General features: G+C 46.1%; 1 protein-coding gene across 1 annotated transcript in view; it reads left to right on the top strand.

The window, feature by feature from the left end:
* LOC111979085 (low-density lipoprotein receptor-related protein 8-like) overlaps positions 1–24,711 on the top strand; it is a 182,407-nt gene that overhangs the window by 91,263 nt on the left and 66,433 nt on the right. The window contains exon 4 of the mRNA XM_070449044.1: positions 11,260–11,388. Within this exon, the coding sequence (XP_070305145.1) occupies positions 11,260–11,388 (129 nt within the window). The remainder of the gene's footprint in view (positions 1–11,259; positions 11,389–24,711) is intronic.

The following is a 24,711-nucleotide window of genomic DNA, read 5'->3' as shown; positions in this document are numbered from 1 at the left end:
TCGCTCTCCCTGTCTCTGTCTCTCGCTCTCTGTCTCTGTCTCTGTCTCTCCCTCCCTCTCTCTCCCTCTCTCTCTCTCTTCCTCTCTCTCTCTCTCTCTCTCTCTTCTCTCCTCTCTCTCCTCTCTCTCTGTCTTCTCTCTCTGTCTTCTCTGTCCTCTTCTGTCTCTGTTCTCTGTCTCTCTCTTCTCAATCAATTCAATTTGCTTTATTGGCATGACGTAACAGTGTACATATTGCCAAAGCTTATTTACATATAAAAAATGAAAAATAAAAATAAAATCTCTCTGTCTCTGTCTCTCTGTCTATATCTCTCTCTCTCTCTCTGTCTCTCTCCTCTTCATTCTCTGTCCTCTATTCTGTGTACACAGACAAAAAGCCCTAGATCTGTCCACCTAAAATCATTGTAGTGCAGTAATTTACACTGGAGTAGCGTTACACTGACACATGAAAGATTAAGGCTGCGCGCTTGGCTGCTGAGCGGGTTAGTTACTCAAAAGTATGAAAAAATAAATGGCTCTCTGTGGGAATTCACTTGAAATAGTTTTCCTAGATGTAAAGTGGAATTACAGAGGAATCAACAGATACCGTATACTCCCCGTGTATTATTACTGTAGAAATACTGTCTGTTCTCGTGTTTCACTGTTCCAGAAAGCAGGAAAGGACTCCCAACGTCAGAAACAGCAGAAAGGTCTCCCATGTCAGAACAGTAGAAAGGTCTCCATGTCAAGAAAACAAGCAGAAAGGACTTTCCCATTGTCAGAACAGTAGAAAAGGTCTCCCATGTCAGAACAGCAAGAAAGACTTCCCATGTCAGAACAGCAGAAAGGGGGGACTCCCATGTCAGAACAGCAGAAAAGGTCTCCCATGTCAGAACAGCAGGAAAAAGGTCCTCCCATGTCAGAACAGCAGAAAGGTCTTCCCATGTCAAGAAACCAGCAGGAAAGGTCTCCCCATGTCAAACAGCAGAAAGGACTTCCCATGTCAGAACAGCAGAAAGGACTCCCATGTCAGAACAGCAGAAAGGTCTCCCATGTCAGAACAGCAGAAAGGACTCCCACGTCAGAACAGCAGAAAGGTCTCCCACGTCAGAACAGCAGAAAGGTCTCCCACGTCAGAACAGCAGAAAGGACTCCCACGTCAGAACAGCAGAAAGGACTCCCATGTCAGAACAGCAGAAAGGACTCCCATGTCACTCACTCACCCACTCTCACTCACTCACTCACTCACTCACTCACTCACTCACTCACTCACTCACTCACTCACTCACTCACTCTTAAGTTTTTCCCTTAGTCCCAGGACTCCTTCTGCCCTTAAGGATGAATCACCATTGGCTAAAAGGTGTAACTTGTATATTTTTTCTCTATTCTCCTTCGAGCTCGGTTCAAGATGACTGTTGGCAGTTCTTGAATTGGGCCTGAAAAAGAGGGTGAGGCTTTTAGACAGGGCCGAGTACACAGAGTACAGAGTAGAGGGGACACAGTACACAGAGTACAGAGTACACAGAGTACCGGCACCTCAAATTTTCTACTGGAGAATATTAATTCTCAAATATCAACACTGGTACTGTAATATTTGAGTCCCGGCACAAATTAGTGCCAGTGCCTTTTTTAATTCTACTTCAAGCACTGACTGTTGGTAATATCCACCATTGCTTGATTTGATTTATTCTTATTTAACCTTTTATTTAACCTTTGTTTAACTAAGCAAGTCAGTTAAGAACAAATTCGTATTTCTATATGATATGACACACGCAGCAGACATTTGAGAGTGACAGCTCTGTACAGCTGCAGGAAAGATAGCGAGCTTCTGTGCAGCTTTTCCCGAAATAAGCCTTTGATACGTGAAGATACACATACTCTCTATTGATAGACATCTGATTTAATAAAACCATTTGGGTCCATTTTAGATGTTGAATGACATAACCACAGAGGATTATGGTTCTATGAGGAGGAGGGATAATGAAAACAGCCTCAGACAGTCGTCTCTTTGTAGATATTGAGCTTCAACCCTATCGAGATGTTTCATTGTTAGAGGTAATGAGTAATGAGACTGAGTCGACTGACTGAATAACGGAGAGGATTTTAGTTATGCAAAGATGTGTAGTTCTGTGTGTGTGTGTGTGTGTGTGTGTGTGTGTGTGTGTGTGTGTGTGTGTGTGTGTGTGTGTGTGTGTGTGTGTGTGTGTGTGTGAGCATTTCTTTATTTTTATTGCTTACTTCACATTAGCTGTAAGTAACATGTTTTCACAGTTCACTGCTCATGTGTACTGTACATATCAGGGCCAATGTATAATAACATGTCTTCACGTGTACTGATTCATGCCACATCCCCCATGACGACCTGCATTTGAACCCAGACGATACACATATTGTGGTAAACAACAATGCCTTATTCACTGTGAGTAAGCTGCATGAGCCATGAATACAGTAGTATGCTAATGCTAGTTATGCTAATGGTAGGTAACGTTGCAGGCTGACGCTGTAGCTTAGCTAGCGTTCCTGTACCTGAGCCATAATTCACAGAGAGGGACGTGGCTACGCTATCCCAGCTTAATTAAGCTACAGTAGATACAGTAGAATGCTAGCCATGGTAGCTAACCCTGGCTGATATGCTCACTGTAGCTTAGCTAGCGAGCTGGGCAGGGTTTGCACTTTTGGAACTATTCTATTAGCTCCATTGCGCCAGGCAAACTCAATCAAGCACAGCGAAAGTGTTTAAGGAAAAACACTAATACTATTTTGAACCCAGCTCTGGTTACAATCTCCTTTTTTATGGGTGAGACATGCTGGACAAAACGGCAACACGCAATTAGTAACAAGAAAAACGTAAAACATATAATCTATCTACACCAGCGTTTCCCAAACTCGGTCCTCGGTGGCCCCAAGGGGTGCACGTTTTGTTTTTTTGTCTCTAGCACTACACAGCTGAATCAAATAATCAACTAATCATCAAGCTTTGATTATTTGATTCAGCTGTGTAGTGTCAGGGGTAATAAACAAAACGTGCACCCCTTGGGGTCACCGAGGACAGATTTTGGGAAACGCTGGTGTAGAAGAACCTGCACAATCACATACGTCAGCAGTGATGTATCACATAAGACCGTGAAGGGAGAGATATCTATGGGTCAAACTGCTTTAACATACACACCGTACTGTACAGGTAACTGACTAAATAAAGGAAACACCAACATATAGTGTCTTAAGGTGTTGGGCCAGCAGGAGCCACCAAAACAGCTTCAATGCACCCTGGTATAGATTCTACAGGTGTCTGGAACTCTATTGGTATAGATTCTACAGGTGTCTGGAACTCTATTGGTATAGATTCTACAGGTGTCTGGAAATCTATTGGTGATAATCGCAGGTCTATGGACCTATGGCATAGATTCTACAGGTCTGAACTCTATGTGTATAGATTCTACATGTGTCTGAACTCTATGTTGGTATAGTTTAAACAGGTGTCTGAAACTCCTATTGTATGATTTACAGGTATCTGGATCACTATTGGTATAGATTCTACAGGTGTCTGGACCTCTTAGTATAGATCTACAGGTGTTGGAACTCTATGGTATAGCGATTCGCAGGTGTCTGGACTCTATTGGTATAGTTCTACAGGTGTCTGGCACTATTGGTATAGATTCCAGGTGTCTGGAACTCATTGGTATAGATTCTAAGTGTACTTGAACTCTATTGTCATAATGTAGATTCTACAGGTGTCTGGAACTCTACTGGCATAGATCTACAGGTGTCTGGAACTCTATTGGTATAGATTCTACAGGTGTCTGGAACTCTATTGATAGATTCTACAGGTGTCTGGAACTCTAATTGGTATAGGATTCTACAGCGTGTCTGGACTCTATTGGTATAGATTCTACAGGTGTCTGGAACTCTACATGGTATAGATTCTACAGGTGGTCTGGAACTCTATTGGTATAGATTCTACAGGGTGTCTGGAACTCTATTGGAAGGATTCTAACAGTGTCTTGAACTCATTGGAATATAGGGATATCTACAGGTGTCTGGAACTCACGTATACGAATCACAGGTGTCTTAAGCGAACTCTATTGGTATAAGGATTCTACAGTGCGGAATCTATTTGTATACGTTCTATGATGTGGTGTCAAACTCTATTGGTATAGAATTCTACAGGTGTCTGGAACTCTATTGCATAATTTACAGGTGTCTGGACCTATTGGTATAGGATTCTACAGGTGTCTGAACTCTATTGGTATAGATCTACTCCAGGTGTTGGAACTCTATTGGTATAGAATTCTCAGGTGTCCTGGGAACTCTATGGTAGATCTACAGGTCGGGAACTCTAGTTGGTATAGATTCTACAGGTGTGACTCTATTCGGTATAAGGGTGAGTTCTACGTGCTGAAGCTGACTCTATTGGTATAAGATTTCCAGGTGTCTGGAACTCTATTTGTAAGATAGATCTACAGGTTCTGGAACTCTATTGGTATAGATTTACAGGTCTGAGACATCTATTGTATAGATTCTACAGGTCTGGAAGCTCTGATCTGCATATAGATTCTACAGGTGTCTGAACTATTGTATAGATCTCTACAGGTTCTGGACTCATATGGTAAGATTCTACAGGTGTCTGCTCTATTGGTATAGATTCTACAGGTCTTGGAACTCTATTGGTATAGATTCTACAGTGTCTGGAACTCTATTGGAATATACTCTACAGGTGCCTGGAACTCTATTGGTATAGATTCTACAGGTTGTTGAACTCTATTGGTATAGATTCTACAGGTGTCTGGAACTCTTATTTGTAACTAGAGCTACAGTGCTGAACTCTATTGGTATAGATTCTACAGGCTGTCTGGAACTCTATTGAATAGATTCTACAGGTGTCGAACTCTATTGGTATAGATTCTACAGTGTCTGAACTCTATGATAGATTCTACAGGTGTCTGGAACTCTATTGTGATCAGATCCAGGTGTCTGGAAACTCTATTGGTAATAGATTCTACAGGTGTCTGGAACTCTTGTAAGATTCTACAGGTTCGGAACTCTATTGGTATAGATTCTACAGTGTCTGGAACTCTATTGGATAATTCTACAGGTGTCTGGAACTCTATGTATAGATTCTACAGGTGTCTGGAACTCTCTTTAATTCGGTGAACTATGTATAGATCTACAGGTGTCTGGAACTCTATTGGTATAGATTCTACAGGTGTCTGGAACTCTATTGGTATAGATTCTACAGTGTCTGGAACTCTATGGCATAGATTCACAGGTGTCTGGAACTCTATTGGTATAGATTCTACAGGTGTCTGAACTCTATGTATAGATTCTACAGGTGTCTGGAACTCATTGGTATAGATTCTACAGGTGTCTGGAACTCTATGGTATATCGATTTACAGGTGTCTGAACTCTATTGGTATACAGATTCTACAGGTGTCTGGAACTCTATCTGGTATAGATTCTACAGGTGTCTGGAACTATTGTATAATTCTACAGTGTCTGGATCTCTATTGGTATACGAATCTCAGTGTCTGGAATCTATGTTAATCTACAGGTGTCTGACTCTACTTGGTATAGATTCTAAGTGTCTGAAACTATGGTATAGATTCTACGGTGTCTGGAACTCTATTGGTATAGATTCTACGGTGTCTGGAAACTCTATTGTATAGATTCTACAGGTGTCTGGAACTCTATTGGTATAGATTTACAGGTGGCGAACTCTATTGGTTAGATTCTACAGGTGCTGGAACTCTATTGGTATGAGGGAATTCTAGACAGGTGGTGCTGGAACTCTATTGGTATAGTTCTACAGTGTGAACCTATGTAGTCTACAGTGTCTGGACTTATTGGTATAGATCTTCAGGTGTCTGGAACCTATGTTGGTATACAGGATCTACAGGTGTCTGGAACTCTATGGTATAGATCTACAGGTGTCTGGAACTCTATTGGTATAGAATCTACAGGTGTCGCGAACTCTATTGTATAGATTCTACAGGTGTCTGGAACTCTATTGGTATAGATTCTAACAGGTGTCTGGAACTCTATTGGGTATAGATTCTACAGTGTCTGAACTCTATTGGTATAGATTCTACAGGTGTCTGGAACTCTATGTGCATAGATTCTACAGTGTCTGACCTCTATTGGTATAGTTTTACAGGTGTCTGGAACTTATTGGTATAGCGTTCTACAGGGGTCTGGAACTCTATGGTATAATTCTACAGGTGTGCTGGAACCTCTACTGGTATAAGATTCTACAGGTCGAATCTATTGGTAAGATCTACAGGTTCTGGAACTCTACTGGTAGGATCTGTGATGTCCACATTCTCCACAGGAAATACTATAATTGTGGTGTTTTATTGATGTGTGGTGGAAACGTCCGTCAGGCGCGCTCCAATCTCTCATAAGTGTTCAACTGGGTTGAGACTCTGGTGACTGAGAACGCCAGCATATGGTTTACATCTGTCATGCTCTCAACCATTCAGTGACCACCGTGCCTGTGATGGGGGTGTGTCATCCTATGGGGCATAGCCATGGTAACCAAATATGCCAGCCCAAGCATTTTTAATACATACCCTAAGCATATGGGATGTAAATGCTTAATTAACTCACTACACTGTGTGGAAAGCACCTTGCCTTCATAAAGCTTGTATTGATCATTTATTCAAGTGTTTCCTTCTTTTGGCAGTTACCGGCACTTACAAGTGAGGCCATACAGATCAAAACGAAGAACTCACATCATAGAAACTCACATATAGAAACTCACATTATAGAAACTTACATTATAGAATAAACCACATCATAGAACTCACATCATAGAAACTCACATCACTAGAAACTCACCCATCATGGAACTCACATTATGGAAACTCACATCATGGAAACTCACATATAGAACCACATCATAGAAATCACATATAGAAACTCACATTATAGAAACTGACCATTATAGAAACTCACATTATAGAAACTCACATTATAGAAACCACACATATAGAAACTCACATTCATAGAAACTCACATCATAGAACTCACATCATAGACAACCACATCAATTATATCGAACTCACACTCATAGAAACTCACATCATAGAAACTCACATCATAGAAACTCACATTATAGAAACTCACACCATAGAAACTCACACCATAGAAACTCACATCATAAAAATTCATTGTCAATGAGCCAACTATTGTACTACAAATGTCAAAATCCCTATTAGTTCCTGTGTCATAAAAGTCAAGATGTTGAGGCTTCATTTGTCACTCCACCGGTAAACAACTGCGACGCAAATGTCACTCTGCCTCTGCCTCTGACTAATTGGCTTTTATTTGGCCTTTAGGGCCTCTTTCTCGAACAAAACACATTAGCCACAACTATAGCGACAGCTTGTGGAAGTCACAAGTTAGCATAATCGAATCAATCACTACCTTGTCTTAGTGTCGAGCGACTTGAGCGCACGGTTGGTATTTGATTCCCTTGTTAGCGACAGAGGGGGATTAAGTGTGTAGTTAATCAAAGGGGCATCGGTTAGAGGATAGGATAGCTATTTTCACACTTTCTGTATCTTTCTCTCTCCCTCACTCTTTCTCCCACTCTCTCCCTCCCTCGCTTGCTCTCTCTTTCTTTCTCTCTCTCCCTCTTTCTCTCCCTCTTTCTCTCTCCCTCTCTCTCTCTTTTCTCTCTTTCTCTCTCTCTCTCCCTCTTTCTCTCTCTCTTCACCACTGTTGTGGTTAGTGAACTGGGTTCTCTTCACCACTGTTGTTGTTAGTGAGCTGGGTTCTCTTCACCACTGCTGTGGTTAGTGAGCTGGGTTCTCTTCACCACTGTGTTGTTCCTGTCTTGTCTGTTCAGGGCTGAGAGAACAACATCTTTATTTAACTAGAGAAGTCAGTTAAGAACAAATTCTTATTTACAATGAGTGCCTCCATACGGAAAAAGGCCTCTTGCGGGGACGGGGGCCTGGGATTAAGAACAATATATATATATAGGTTAAAACACACATCACAACAAGAGACCCTTCTATACACCCTAGTCTGTTAGACCCTAAACCCTTCTATACACCCTAGTCTGTTAGACCCTAAACCCTTGTATACACCCTAGTCTGCTTAGACCCTAAACCCTTCTATACACCCTAGACTGTTAGACCCTAAACCCTGTAAGACACCCTAGCTCTGTTAGACCGCTAACCCTTTATACACCCTAGCTGTTAGACCCTAAACCCTTCTATACACCCTAGTCTGTTAGACCTAAACCCTCTATACACCCTAGTCTGTTAGACCCTAACCCTCTATACACCTAGTCTGTTAACCCGAAACCTTCTATAGACCCTAGTCCGTTGAACCCTAAAACCTCTCTATAGACCTTCTACTATCCTGTAGACCTTGTACGGATTGGATTCCATATCACACCTGGCCTCTACACCCTAGACCCAGGACTGGATTCCATATCAACACCTAGCCTCTCACTCTTAGACCCAGGACTGATTGCATATCAACATCAGCCTCTACACCCTAGACCCAGGACTGGATTCCATATCAACACCTAGCCTCTGCACTCTAGACCAGGACTGGATTCCATATCAACACTAGCCTCTACACCCTAGACCCAGGACTGGATTCCATATCAACACCTAGCCTCTACACTCTAGACCCAGGACTGGATTCCATATCAACATCTGGCCTCTACAACCCTAGACCCAGGATTGGATAGATATAAGCATCATGGAGTAGCGTAGTCGCTGTGTCTGCGAGGATACTAGGGCTCGCTCACTCTCTTGATGCATACATCTGGGCGGCAGGTAGACTAGTGGTTAGAGCGTTGGGCCAGTAACCGAAACGTTGCTGGATCGAATCCCTGAGCTGACAAGGTAAAAACATGTTGTTCTGCCCCTGAACAAGCCAGTTAACACACTGTTCCCCGGTAGGCCACCATTGTATAATAAGAATTTATTCTTAACTGACTTGCCTAGTTAAATAAAATAAAAAATATATATAGAAATGTGGTGATATGCAATGTAGCAGAAACTCTGTAGACCTATTACAAACACCTACCTCTAACCACACCTCACCTAACCCACCTCTCTAACCCACCTACCTCTACCCCACCCACCTACCTCACCTACCCCTAACCCACCGTACCTCTAACCCACCTCACCTACCTCACCTAACCACCTACCTCTAACCTCTAACCTACCCACCTCCTCTAACCCACCTCACCCACCTACCTCACCTACCCTCACCCACCTACCTCTAACCCACCTCACCTAACCCACCTAACCCACCACCCCTAACCCACCCCACCTACCTCACCTACCCCTAACCCACCTCCTCTAACCCACCCACCTACCCCTAACCACCTACCCCTAACCCACCTCCTCTAACTAACCCACCAACCCACCCACCTACCTCACCTACCCTAACCCACCCCACCCACTACCCTAACCCACCTACCCTAACCCACCCCACCCACCTACCCTAACCCATCTACCTCTAACCCACCTCACCTAACCCACCTACCCCTAACCCACCTCACCTACCCCTAACCCACCTCACCTACCCTAACCCACCTCACCTACCCCTAACCCATCTACCTCTAACCCACCCACCTACCCCTACCACCTACCCCTAACCCATCTACCCCTAACCCACTCACCTACCCCTAACCCACCTACCCTAACCCACCTCACCTACCCCTAACCCACCTCCTCTAACCCACCTCACCTACCCCTAACCTACCCCTACCCACACACCTACCCCAACCACTACCTCTAACCCACCCACCTACCCCTACCCACTACCCCTAACCCATCTACCCCTAACCCACCTCACCTACCCCTAACCCACCTACCCCTAACCCACCTACCCCTAACCCATCTACCTCTAACCCACCTACCCCTACCCACCTACCCTAACCCATCTACCTCTAACCCACCTACCCCTAACCCACCTCCCCTAACCCATTACCCCACCCCACCTACCTCACCTACCCCTAACCCACTCCTCTAACCCACCCACCTACCCTAACCCATCTACCTCTAACCCACCCACCTAACCCACCTCACCTACCCCTAACCCACCTCACCTACCCCTACCCACCTCCTCTAACCCACCTCACCTACCCCTAACCTACCCCTCCCACCTACACCTACCCCTAACCCATCTACCTCTACCCCTACCCACCTACCCCTAACCCATCTACCCCTAACCCACCTCACCTACCCCTAACCCACCTACCCCTAACCACCTACCCAACCCATCTACCCCCACCCCACCTACCTCACCTACCCCTAACCCATCTACCTCTAACCCACCTCACCTACCCCTAACCCACCTCACCTACCCCTAACCCATCTACCCCAACCCACCCCACCTACCCCTACCCACCTACCCCTAACCCACCCACCCCTACCCCTACCCACCTACCCTAACCCATCTACCCCTAACCCACCCCACCTACCCCTACCCTCTACCCTAACCCACCTCACCTACCCTAACCCACCTACCCCTAACCCACCCCACCTACCCTACCCACCTACCCCTAACCCATCTACCCCTAACCCACCTCACCTACCCCACCCACCTACCCCTAACCCACACCACCTACCCCTACCCACCTACCCTAACCCATCTACCCCTAACCCACCTCACCTCACCTACCCCTACCCACCTACCCCTACCCACCTACCCCTAACCCACCCCACCTACCCCTACCCACCTACCCCTAACCCATCTACCCACCCACCTCACCTACCCCTAACCACCTACCCCTAACCCATCTACCTCTAACCCACCTACCCTAACCCACCTACCCCTAACCCACCACCCCCATCCCACCTACCCCACCTACCCCTAACCCATCTACCTCTAACCCACCTACCCCTAACCCACCTACCCCTAACCCACCACCCCATCCCACCTACCCACCTACCCCTAACCCATCTACCTCTAACCCACCTACCCCTAACCCACCTACCCCTAAACCCATCTACCTCTAACCCACCTTACCCTACCTCACCTACCCCTAACCCACCTACCCCTAACCCACCACCCCCTAACCCACCTAACCCACCTACCTCACCTACCCCTAACCCACCTACCTCTAACCCACCTACCCCTAACCCACCTACCTCACCTACCCCTAACCCCTAACCCACCTACCCCTAACCCACCCCACCTACCCAAGCCTCTCAGATCTGCCAAGTGGAGTGAGTGAGGGCAGCAGGGAAGGGTGCAACGTGTTGGAATGGAACACATCCTAAAAAGTCATCTCCCTCTCTCCTCTCCAGGCAAACAGACGTGTCCTCCGGAGAAGTTTGGCTGCGGCGGCTCCACCAACAAGTGTGTCTCGTTGTCGTGGCGATGCGATGGCGAGCGGGACTGCGAGAACGGGGCGGACGAGGAGGACTGCGCCGCCGGTGAGTGTGATGGGCAGCTGTCAATCAAAGGCCATAGAAACCACCCATTGGCTGAGACAGGTGTCCTTAATTTGTGGATGGGCAATAGTCCCGCCCACTGACTGCACTGGATTTTAACTGGACACTATGGTGAGAAAAGAAGGGGTGTGTTTCTTCTGTGACCTTTAACCCTTGAACCACTAAGCTGTAGTAGTACCACTGTTTGTGTGAGTCTTTTGCCTCCCTAGCTTTTGTATTCACACCCTTTTGGAATGGCAACGGCTGTTACCCTAGTCATAGCATTGTGTTTGAACACACGTCCCAGGTTAGGATTTCACGGAGCTTTGAATAAGCCCACTACTGTGTGACATGCCATGAGTGGGCGGAGTCAAAGGAACCAATAGACCAGATTATTTGGATCAAAGTTCCCCGTTTCCTCCATTTTGGGGCATTTTGGGGTTTCTTTTCTCTGTGTGATTTATCTTCTGACGACGGAGGACACGACGGCTCAGTGTGCAGCAATCCCAAATTACACCCCGTTGCCTAGTGCACTACTTTTGGCCAGAGCCTGTCAAAAGTAGTGCACTATGTAGGGAATAGGGTGCCGTTCGAGACTCCAATGAATAAGTCAGCTCTGCTGAGAAAATACATTGGCTTTGATGCCAAATCAAAGGTTGCAATTCAATATCAAATGTATGAATCAGTGTAGAATTTGCCGGAAGCTTTGGTGTCTACCATGACTTATCGCAACCATAGTGATAGCAAGAGTCTCCAACTCAACCCAATCCAGCCTTGCATGATGCAAGCATCAATCCATCAAACATGGATGATGGCATCACCCTCCCCTCTACCCAATCACGCGTCACTGTGGTGCCTCTCTGTACACTCTCTCATACACACACACACACACACACACACACACACACACACACACACACACCGCCGTGACTACACTCCTGCCCTACTTTACAAGGCAGCATGAAGACTCAGCTTCACATTTTCTCTCCCTTCCTCGTCTCTCCCGCACGTCGGGAGAAATTGATTGTAGCGACAGTACCGCAGGAGACTGGATGTTTGGAGCTCCACCGTGGCACGTGCGCAGGAAGCTACACTGGGAGAAACCCTGTATTATTTCCCTCAGATGGGGGGGAGAGCAGAGAGAGGGTGTTGTGTGTTTTCCTACTATCATCTGGGTCCCAGAGTTTGTTTCTGTGTATGCGGCTTCATTTCACTTCTTCACCGCAATCGCTTGATTTGTATTTTCCTCAGAAAGCCCACAGTCCTATTTCCACCGTGTGTATTGGAAATCAAATACAACTATCTACTCCTCCCAGATATGGTCTGTGAGCCTGCGTTTACTACAGCGCTGCAGAGCTAAGGGACAATTACAAAATACAAAACCAGGCCTGGGTTCAAATACTATTTGAAATCTTTCCATTTTGAAATTATTTTTTGTGTTTTCTTTAGCCTGCCTATAGTCCCAGATGGGCAAGGTTGGTTTTTTATAACGTCTATTCTTAGTGGTCTCATTGCGCCAGGCAAACTCAATCATGCTCAGCTTAAGTTTATTTTTTAATGATTTGAAATAGTATATGATTAAAGTGTTTTTTGAACCAAGGTGTAAAATACATCTATGCCACTCTGCTCGTAACACTCCCATGGTGTGTTTCTGGCACACACACACACACACACACACACACACCTGAAGCTGAAGTCCAAAGTCTGTGTCAAAGTGGCAAAGATCTAATACCTTCTTGTTCTGAACAAAAATAGATACGCAACATGCAACAATTTCAAAGATTTTACTGAGTTACAGTTCATATCATGAAATCAGTCAATTTAAATAAATAAATGAGGCCCTAATCAATGGATTTCACATGACTGTTGGTCACAGATACCTTAAAAATAAAAGTAGGGGCGTAGCTTTGAAAACCATTTGCCTCATGCAGCGTGACACATCTCATTCACAGAGTTGATCAGGCTGTTGATTGTGGCCTGTGGAATGTTGTACCGCTCCTCTTCAATGGCTGTGCGAAGTTGCTAGATATTGGCGGGATCTGAAACACGCTGTCATACACAACGATCCAGAGCATCCCAAACATACTGAATGGGTGACATGTCTGGTGAGTATGCAGGCCATGGAAGAACTGGGACATGTACAAATCCTTGTCACGTAGGGCCGTGTATTATCACGCTGAAACATGAGGTGATGGTGGTGGATGAATGGCACGACAATGGGCCTCAGGATCTCATCACGGTATCTCTGTGCATTCAAATTGACATCGATAAAATGCAATTGTGTTCGTTTTCCGTAGCTTAGGCGTGCCCATACCATAAACCCACCGCCACCATGGGGCACTCTGTTCACAACGTTGACATCAGCAAACCGCTCGCCCACACGACGCCATGCATGTGCTCTGCGGATGTAAGGCCGGTTGGACGTACAGCCAAATGCTCTAAAATGACATTGGAGGTGGATTATGGTAGAGAAATGAACATTCAATGCTCTGGCAAACCTTCAGACATCTGTGGCATTGTGTTGTGTGACAAAACTGCACATTTTACAGTGGCCTTTCATTGTCCCCAGCACAAGGTGCACCTGTGTAATGATAATGTGGTGGATGGATTATCTTGGCAAAGGAGAATTGTTCACTAAAAGGGATGTAAAAAAAATGGTGTGCAAAATTTGTGAGAAATAAGCTTTTTGTGCATAAGTAACATTTTTGGGATATTTTATTTCAGCTTGTGACACATTGGACAAACACTTTACATGTTGTGTTTATATTTTTGCTCAGTGTAGCTTGTCAGGTTTTTCAGCCGTAGTCAGTCGGGTCCATAGACAGCCTCTCTATCCTGTCTGCCCGGGTCCATAGAGAGTCCTCTATCCTGTCTGCCTGGGTCCATAGAGAGTCTCTATCCTGTCTGCCCGGGACCATAGACAGCCTCTCTATCCTGTCTGCCCGGTCCATAGACAGCTCCTCTATCCTGTCTGCCCGGGTCCATAGAGAGTCTCTATCCTGTCTGCCTGGGTCCATAGAGAGTTTCTATCCTGTCTGCCCGGGACCATAGACAGCCTCGTCTATCCTGTCTGCCGGGTCAATAGACAGCCTCTAATCCTGTCTGCCCGGTCACATAGAGAGTCTCTATCCTGTCTGCCCGGGTCCCATAGACAGCCTCTCTATCCTGTCTGCCCGGGTCCATAGACAGCCTCTCTATCCTGTCTGCCCGGGTCCATAGAGAGTCTCTATCCTGTCTGCCCGGGTCCATAGACAGCCTCTCTATCCTGTCTGCCCAGGTCCATAGACAGCCTCCTCTATCCTGTCTGCCCGGGTCCATAGAGAGTCTCTATCCTGTCTGCCCGGGTCCATAGAGAGTCTCTATCCTTCTGCCGGGTCATAAGCCTCTATCCTGTCTGCCCGGGTCCATAGAGAGTCCTCTATCCTTGTCTGCCCGGGTCACGAGAGTCTCTATCTCCTGTCTGCCCGGTCCATAGAGAGTCTCTATCCTGTCTGCCGGGTCCATAGAGCCTCTATATCCTGTCTGCCCGGGTCCATAGAGTCTCTCTATCCTGTCTGCCCGGGTCCATAGAGAGTCTCTATCCTGTCTGCCCGAGTCCATAGAGCCTCTCTATCCTTCTGCCCAGGATAGAGTCCTCTCTATCCTGTCTGCCCAGGTCCATAGAGTCCTCTCTATCCTGTCTGCCCGGGTCCATAGAGAGTCTCTATCCTGTCTGCCACGTCGCCGGGTCCATAGAGAGTCTCTATCCTGTCTGCCAGGTCCATAGACATCCTCTCTATCCTGTCTGCCCGGTCAATAGACAGCCTCTCTATCCTGTCTGCCCGGGTCCATAGACGCCTCTCTATCCTGTCTGCCCGGGTCCATAGAGAGTCTCTATCCTGTCTGCCCGGGTCCATAGACAGCCTCTCTATCCTGTCTGCCCGGGTCCATAGAGAGTCTCTATCTCGTCTGCCCGGTATAGAGAGTCTCTATCCTGTCTGCCCGGGTCCATAGAGAGTCTCTATCCTGTCTGCCCGGGTCCATAGACAGCCTCTCTATCCTGTCTGCCCGGGTCCATAAGACATCCTCTCTATCCTGTCTGCCCGGGTCCATAGACAGCCTCTCTATCCTGTCTGCCGCAGGTCCATAGACAGCCTCTCTATCCTGTCTGCCCGAGGTCCGATAGACATCCTATCCTGTTCTACCGTCTGCTGCTCCTGTCAGCCCGGGTCCATAGAGTCTCTCTATCCTGTCTGCCCGGGTCCATAGAGTCTCTCTATCCTGTCTGCCCGGTCCATAGACAGCCTCTCTATCCTGTCTGCCCGGGTCCATAAGACAGCCTCTCTATCCTGTCTGCCCGGGTCCATAGAGTCTCTCTATCCTGTCTGCCCGGGTCCATAGACAGCCTCTCTCATCCTGTCTGCCCGGGTCCATAGAGTCTCTCTATCCTGTCTGCCCGGGTCCATAGAGCCTCTTATCCTGTCTGCCCGGGTCCATAGAGTTCTCTATCCTGTCTGCCCGGGTCCATAGAGTCTCTCTATCCTGTCTGCCCGGGTCCATAGAGTCTCTCTATCCTGTCTGCCCGGGTCCATAGATCCTCTCTATCCTGTCTGCCCGGGTCCATAGAGTCCTCTCTATCCTGTCTGCCCGGGTCCATAGATCCGTCTCCTATCCTGTCTGCCCGGGTCCATAGAAGCCTCTCTATCCTGTCTGCCCGGGTCCATAGAGCCTCTCTATCCTGTCTGCCCGGGTCATAGAGTCTCTCTATCCTGTCTGCCCGGGTCCATAGATCCTCTCTATTGTCTGCCCGGGTCCATAGATCCTCTCTATCCTGTCTGCCCGGGTCCATAGAGTCTCTCTATCCTGTCTGCCGGGTCCATAGATCCTCTCTATCCGTCTGCCCGGGTCCATAGAGCCTCTCTATCCTGTCTGCCCGGGTCCATAGAGCTCTCCTATCCTGTCTGCCCGGGTCCATAGAGTTCTCTATCCTGTCTGCCCGGGTCCATAGAATGCCTCTCTATCCTGTCTGCCCGGGTCCATAGACAGCCTCTCTATCTGTCCTGCCCGGGTCCATAGAGTCTCTCTATCCTGTCTGCCCGGGTCCATAGAGCTCTCTATCCTGTCTGCCGGGGTCCATAGAGTCTCTCTATCCTGTCTGCCCGGGTCCATAGAGCCTCTCTATCCTGTCTGCCCGGGTCCATAGACAGCCTCTCTATCCTGTCTGCCCAGGTCCATAGAGTCTCTCTATCCTGTCTGCCCGGGTCCATAGAGAGTCTCTATCCTGTCTGCCCAGGTCCATAGACAGCCTCTCTATCCTGTCTGCCCGGTCCATAGAGTCTCTCTATCCTGTCTGCCCGGGTCCATAGAGTCTCTCTATCCTGTCTGCCCGGGTCCATAGAGCCTCTCTATCCTGTCTGCCCGGGTCCATAGACAGCCTTTCTATCCTGTCTGCCCAGGTCCATAGAGTCTCTCTATCCTGTCTGCCCGGGTCCATAGAGAGTCTCTATCCTGTCTGCCCAGGTCCATAGAGTCTCTCTATCCTGTCTGCCCGGGTCCATAGAGCCTCTCTATCCTGTCTGCCCGGGTCCATAGAGAGTCTCTATCCTGTCTGCCCAGGTCCATAGAGAGTCTCTATCCTGTCTCGCCCGGGTCCATAGAGAGTCTCTATCCTGTCTGCCCGGGTCCATAGAGTCTCTCTATCCTGTCTGCCCGGGTCCATAGAGAGTCTCTATCCTGTCTGCCCGGGTCCATAGAGAGTCCTATCCTGTCTGCCCGGGTCCATAGACAGCCTCTCTATCCTGTCTGCCCGGGTCCATAGAGAGTCTCTATCCTGTCTGCCCGGGTCCATAGAGCCTCTCTATCCTGTCAGCCCGGGTCCATAGAGAGTCTCTATCCTGTCTGCCCGGGTCCATAGAGAGTCTCTATCCTGTCTGCCCGGGTCCATAGAGTCTCTCTATCCTGTCTGCCCGGGTCCATAGAGAGTCTCTATCCTGTCTGCCCGGGTCCATAGAGAGTCTCTATCCTGTCTGCCCGGGTCCATAGACAGCCTCTCTATCCTGTCTGCCCGGGTCCATAGAGAGTCCTATCCTGTCTGCCCGGGTCCATAGACAGCCTCTCTATCCTGTCTGCCCGGGTCCATAAGAGCCTCTCTATCCTGTCAGCCCGGTCCATAGAGAGTCTCTATCTGTCTGCCCAGTCCATAGAGCCTCTCTATCCTGTCTGCCGGTCATAGAGCCTCTCTATCCTGTCTGCCCGGGTCCATAGAGCTCTCTATCCTGTCTGCCCGGGTCCATAGAGAGTTCTCTATCTGTCTGCCCGGGTCCAATAGAGAGTCTCTCTCCTGTCTGCCCGGGTCCATAGAGAGTCTCTATCCTGTCTGCCCGGGTCCATAGAGAGTCTCTTCCTGTCTGCCGGGTCATAGAGAGTCTCTATCCTGTCTGCCCGGGTCCATAGAGAGTCTCTAATCCTGTCTGCCCGCGGTCCATAGAGAGTCTCTATCCTGTCTGCCCGGGTCATAGAGAGTCTCTATCCTGTCTGCCCGGGTCCATAGAGAGTCTCTATCCTGTCTCGCCGGGTCCATAGAAGCCTCTCTATCCTGTCTGCCCGGGTCCATAGAGGTCTCTATTCCTGTCTGCCCGGGTCCATAGAGAGTCTCTATCCTGTCTGCCCGGGTCCATAGAGCCTCTCTATCCTGTCTGCCCGGTCCATAGAGAGCTCTATCTGTCTGCCCGGGTCCATAGAGCCTCTCTATCCTGTCTGCCAGGTCCATAGAGCCTCTCTATCCTGTCTGCCCGGGTCCTGCACTAATCCTTTCTCATTCTGATTTCTCCCATTGACCCCTTCAGACTGCCTCTCCTGGTGAGTTCAGCAGGGCCCCTGGCATCCATATTAGGAAGTCCCCTAGAGCTGAAACACTGCTGGGCTTGTAGAGTAATATAGTAAGCATCCATATAGGAAGTTCCCTAGAGCTGAAACACGTGCTGGGCTTGTTGCGTATATAGTAAGGCATCCATATTAGGAAGTCCCTAGAGCTGAAACACTGCTGGGCTTGTAGAGTATAAAAGTAAAAGGCAATACATTTAGGAAGTCCCTAAAGAGGCTGAAACACTGCTGGCTTGTAAGAGTATAAAGTAAGGCATCCATATTAGAAGTCCCCAAGAGCTGAAAAACACCTGCTGGGCTTGTAGAGTATAAAGTAAGGTGGTCCCAAATTAGGGAAATGAACCTCTTGTTGTCAAAACTCCCGCAGTTCAAGACAAAAGTCCCTCTGTCGTTGGAACAGTTCAAAATTTTTGTCTGAGGGCTTAGGGTGAGTGGAGGTGACTTCAAATAATGATGCTGTAAATAATTTGGATTGGGAGTTATGTTGGTCGGGTTACCCTAATGCTAGATCTGATATTTAGAAAAAACTTTTTTACCGTGACTGCAGTGGTATAAATAACTGTAGTAATAAAACCGTGCTTCTACACCTTGCATTGCTTGCTGTTTGGGGTTTTAGGCTGGGTTTTCTGTACAGCACTTTGAGATATCAGCTGATGAAGAAGGGCTTTATAAATAAATACGTTTTGATTTGATTTAAGTAGCCGCTGACTTCTCCTGAAGCAATTGACAATCTGCAAGAAAAACTCTAGCTTGTATAGCGACAATAAAAAGCCTGGTGTACTTTCAGTGGTAGATCTGGCCACAATTGTTCAGAAACTTGTCTCTCATATACTACAGTACCGGTAGCTTATAAAAGCCTGAATGGATGTAGAGGATGAAGGACGCCAAACCACACAGTGGCGGTGGATGAATAATTGATTTCCTGGTGGAATCGGTCGTGGACACGGCGGTGTTCTGCAAAGCTCTAATTATTTTAACGGCCTGGGGACCTTTCGATCTTCCATTTCTCCTATGTGTGTGTGTGTGTGTGTGTGTGTGGTGTGTGTGTGTGTGTGTGTGGTGTGTGTGTGTGTGTGTGTGTGTGTGTGTGTGTGTGTGTGTGTGGTGTGCCTGGAAGGGATGGCTGGGTGGACGGAATTACAACCCAGCAAATCATAGAAGAAATGATAGAGGAGTCATCTTTGTATCTGTCCCATGTGGTGTCTGTGAGTGCAACAGGCATCGCCATTGAGGCCATCTCCATTCCTGAAGTAACCATTTTCTTTCTACTGTTTCATGAGTTGGATAAAACAAACACACAAGAAAAAGGTGGCATACTGCCACCTGGAGTGGGTGTTGGTCCTGAACAGGTATAAAGGTCCAAAGTTGTCAAATTTACTGCCCAACCTAAGTTTACGGTATGTTTGCTGAAAAGTATAATTCACCGGCTGATCCTCCTGATGACCGTGGATGGAATTATTGAAATCCTGTCTTTAAACCAAATCAAGGACATGTCCCACCCAGTTACCCTACCTTCAAAAATGGTGAAAAGTCCTCAATGGCACCTGTCATGTTAAAACAGGCTTTCGGAGTAACTAGAGTCCTCTATCATTCTCTATGGTCACATCTTGTTTATGCAGCCCGTCTGACTGTCGATAACATTTTGAGTTGAATTAGAATGAATTCAGGTTGACTCACCATTCAAGAGAGGTGGAATGCAGGCTTAATACTTCTAAGAAAGCCGTAAAGCAACAGTGTCTGTGGTTGGTAATTCACCAGGTAGAAGGTGCATTAAGAATTAAATGAAAATGAACTCCGCACCTAATAATACAGTAACCATGTCATCTCTCTAAGCAACCAAATCTAAACTGTGATATATTCAATACGACAATAATAGCGTGTCTGTCTTTTAACACTTAACACACACACACACACACACACACACACACACACACCACACACTTATTATATATTATATTATATTTATATATATATTATATATATATACTTATATATATACATACATCACATCACACACACACTCACATATAATAAATATACACACACACACACACAACACCACACACACACACACACACACACACACACAACACACGACACATAATATAATATACACACACACACACACACTTATATATAGTATATATATATATCATATATATAATATATATATATCAACACACACATATATACACACACAACAACCTATTCGTTGAATATAGACTAAAACTTACACTACTTACAGATACTAATATAGTTATATGTATATATGGTATACAAATTCTTACAATATACATATCTTATTTACACACACAACACCAGACACAGTGTATAATTATATGATATTATTATACTCATATACTATAGACACCTTCACACCACTTATATAATACTATATACAATACACTTACACAGACACCCACACACAACACTACACATAAATATACACATAACACAACACACGACCACACATCATACACACACGACACACAACACAAAAAGGTTCACAACAATCACACACACACACACACATATAGAATATGATATAATTATACTATATATTTAGTATATTAATATAATATAGTATACAGTTATATTATATACCTAGTATATATAATATATATAATATATTATTAATCTACCATATTACTTAGAACCACTGCACATTAACTACCACATGTTTGTAACTACTTTGTTTACACTGATTGGCTTCACACTACCTCACCCATGTCATCAGTTTCCTGGCTGTTCCTGTTACATACATCGAGCATTCTGGTTTCTTTCTCATATTCTCCAGTAATTCCATGCTCCTACTTTACATACAATAAATCAATCAATCTTGACTTTATACTTGACGACAAGTGACAGTTGAAGTGACACTGTACAAATAACAGAATCAATAATATTCGACAAGCTGTCCCTATGGTGATGGTGTGAATAGGAGGGCTCTTTTGGAATGATTTGAGGTATTCTGGTATGAGACAGGTAGTACCTAAGGTTATTAGGCTAATACAATTAGGGCCACATTATAATGGTCAATTTGATCTGTTTAGCTATAGTTCCCCTAGCACTTAGGTATGCTCCTGTTATGTCAAGAGACAGAAATAAGCCCAAACAAAGCTTGGAGCTCTGGAAATCGACATGACAACCCTAGTATGCCTCGGCTAGCATTTAAAAAAAGGTATCAAAAGAATTCAAGTCCCCTGATGCAACAGAATCGCGATAATTTTAGCTTATAAATCTTCAATACCTTTTTCTCTAACAGGAGTTACTGGTGCATTTTCAGCGCTGGACACGGAAAGAATGTTGATAACCATAGAACATGAGAGAGAAGTAGGCTTACTGTTTCATTTATTTTATTTTTTAATAACGCTTATTTAACTAAGGCTCAGTCAGTTTAAGAAAAAATTCTTCTTAATTTACAAGAACGGTCTACTGAATTCATGGCATAATAGAAGTCTTTATAAAATAATGGCCTTGACAGATGATGGGTCGGATTTGATAGGCTACTTTGAAGCAAAGAATGAAACATCGATCATAAATATGTAGTGAAAATGTTCAGGTTTCAAACTATTTAAGAAGCTAAATGTTTTTTTATATATGCATTACGCATTGCCCTAGTCTCCTCCCTTTCCTTATTGCAAAGTTTGTGTCACGTCGCTTGATGAAGCCTGTCGTTTTCCGGTGCCTTGAATTGGACAGCTTACAATTCCTAGTTTACGAAATAAAAAAGAAACTCAGCCAACTAAAAGAAACTGTCTCACTACACTGTCCACTGCGTTTATTTTCACGCAAACCTTAACATGTGGTAATATATTTGTATGAACATAAACAAATTCAGACAACTGAGACATAAAACATCAGACAATTCCACAGAACATGTGATCTAACAGAAATGGAATACATGTGTCCCTGAAACAAAGGAGGGGTCAAAATCAAAAGTACAGTGCGTAATCTGGTGTGGCCGCACCCTAGCTGCATTAAGTAACTAGCAGTGCATCTCCTCCTCATAGGACTGCACCAGATTTTGCCAAGTTCTTGCTGTGCAGATGTACCATCCACATCTTCCAACCAAGGCACCTGCAAGTTACCAAGAACATGTCTGGGGGGAATGGCCCTAGCCCTCACCCTCCGATCCAACAGGTCCCAGACGTGCTCGATGGGATTGAGATCCGGGCTCTTCGCTGGCTATGGCAGATCACTGATATTCCTGTCTTGCAGGAAATCACGCACAGAACGAGCAGTATGGCTGGTGGCATTGTCATGCTGGAGGGTCATATCAGGATGAGCTTGCAGGAAGGGTACCACATGAGGAAGGAGGATGTCTTCCCTGTAACGCATAGCGTTGAGATTGCCTGCAATGACAACAAGCTCAGTCCGATGATGCTGTGACACACCGCCCCAGACCATGGACCCTCCACCTCCAAATCAACCCCGCTCCAGAGTACAGGCCTCGGTGTAACGCTCATTCCTTCGACGATAAACGCGAATCAGACCATCACCCCTGGTGAGACAAAACTGCGACTCGTCAGTGAAGAGCACTTTTTACCAGTCCTGTCTGGTCCAGCGACGGTGGGTTTGTGCCCATAGGTGACGCTGTTGCCAGTGATGTCTGGTGGGGACCTGCCTTACAACAGACCTACAAGCCCTCAGTCCAGCCTCTCTCAGCCTATTGCGGACAGTCTGAGCGCTGATGGAGGGATTGTGCGTTCCTGGTGTAACTCGGGCAGTTGTTGTTGCCATCCTGTACCTGTCCTGCAGGTGTGATATTCTGATGTACCGATCCTGTGCAGGTGTTGTTACACGTGGTCTGCCACTGCAAGGATGATCAGCTGTCTGTCCTGTCTCCCTGTAGCACTGTCTTAGGCGTCTCACAGTACGGACATTGCAATTTATTGCCCTGGCCACATCTGCAGTCCTCATGCCTTCTTGCAGCATGCCTAAGGCACGTTCACGCAGATGAGCAGTGACCCTGGGCATCTTTCTTTTGGTGTGTTTCAGAGTCAGTAGAAAGGCCTCTTTAGTGTCCTACGTTTTTCATAACTGTGACCTTAATTGCCTACCGTCTGTAAGCTGTTAGTGTCTTAATGACCGTTCCACAGGTGCATGTTAATTGTTTATGGCTCATTGAACAAGCATGGGAAACAGTGTTTAAACCCTTTACAATGAAGATCTGTGAAGTTATTTGGAGTTTTATGAATTATCTTTGAAAGACAGGGTCTTGAAAAAGGGACGTTTCTTTTTTTGCTGAGTTTAGTAGCTCTTTTTAATCGTGGCCCAAAAAGTATTTTTAACACAGGCGTGCATTTAGAAATTGTTGCGCAATGATTGGGTTTATAAAAGCGCTGTCTGACAAATTTCCAGCTTAAAGGCTCTGTATCTGTTTGCTGTTTGTTTACATTTGGCGCGTGTATATTCATTATGTATCTTATTTATCACACGCGCCAAATGTAATTTTCAAAAAGTTAACGCATAGACCGATAAGCATGACCGGTCAAATGTTTTTACATTAACTGGTATTTCCATTTGTAAATAGGCTAAAAAGCATTATTTCGCAATGTTTAGTTTTTTTATCCCGGACAATTGGCTGATGTCAATTTTCTAAATAAAATGAGGGCCAAAAGCCGGCTATTACCAGCTAACGGAAACCTGGACCCTAGAGACTGTTGTGCTCCCTCTTGGAAACTGTCCTTGGAAACATAACTCTCGCCACTCCATTCAGGCAGCTTAAGCAAGTAAATTGCGGCGAGGCGTTTTGCTAATTGAGCCATCCACAAGTAAAATGATTCACATAATTGAATCTGCCCTCCACATCTCTCTCTGTCTCCCTCTCCCTCTTCTCTCTCTCTCCTCTCTCCTCTCTCTCTCTCTCTCATCATCTCTCTCTCTCTTCTCTCTCTCTCTCTCTCTCTCTCTCTCCTCTTCTCTCTCCTCTTCTCTCCTATCTCTACCTTCTCTAGCCTTTTCCTTCTCTCAAATTAGAAGTAAGAGATCTATATACTACAAAAACAAAAGTAAATTCTACCTTCTTCTCTCTCTACGTTTCTCTCTTTCTCTAAATCCTTTCTCTCTTTTCTACTAACTTTCTCTCTTTCTCTTTACCTTTCTCTCCCTCTTCTCTCTGCCCCCTTTCTCTCTCCTCTCTCATCTCCCCCCTACTCATGCGCATCCTCTCTCTCTCTCTCTCTCTCTCTCTCTTGGCCCCTCTCTCCTTCTGCCACCTATCCCCTTTCTCTTATCTTCCCACCTCTCCCTCTGCACTTCTCTCCTTCCCCCTATGTTCTCCCCTTTCTCTGCCTCCCTCTCATCTCCCTCCGGTCCTCTCCCCCTATCATCGTCTCTTCCTCTGCCTCCCTCTCCCTCTCTCTGCCCCTCCTACCGCCCCTCTCTCCTCTGGGCCTTCCTCCTCTCTCTCGCACTCTCTCCTCGCTGTCTCTCTCTCCTCGTCTCTCTCTCCTCTCACTC

This window comes from Salvelinus sp. IW2-2015, linkage group LG19, assembly GCF_002910315.2.
Source record: "Salvelinus sp. IW2-2015 linkage group LG19, ASM291031v2, whole genome shotgun sequence".
Lineage (NCBI taxonomy): Eukaryota > Metazoa > Chordata > Actinopteri > Salmoniformes > Salmonidae > Salvelinus > Salvelinus sp. IW2-2015.
This window is presented reverse-complemented; position numbering and strand designations above follow the sequence as displayed.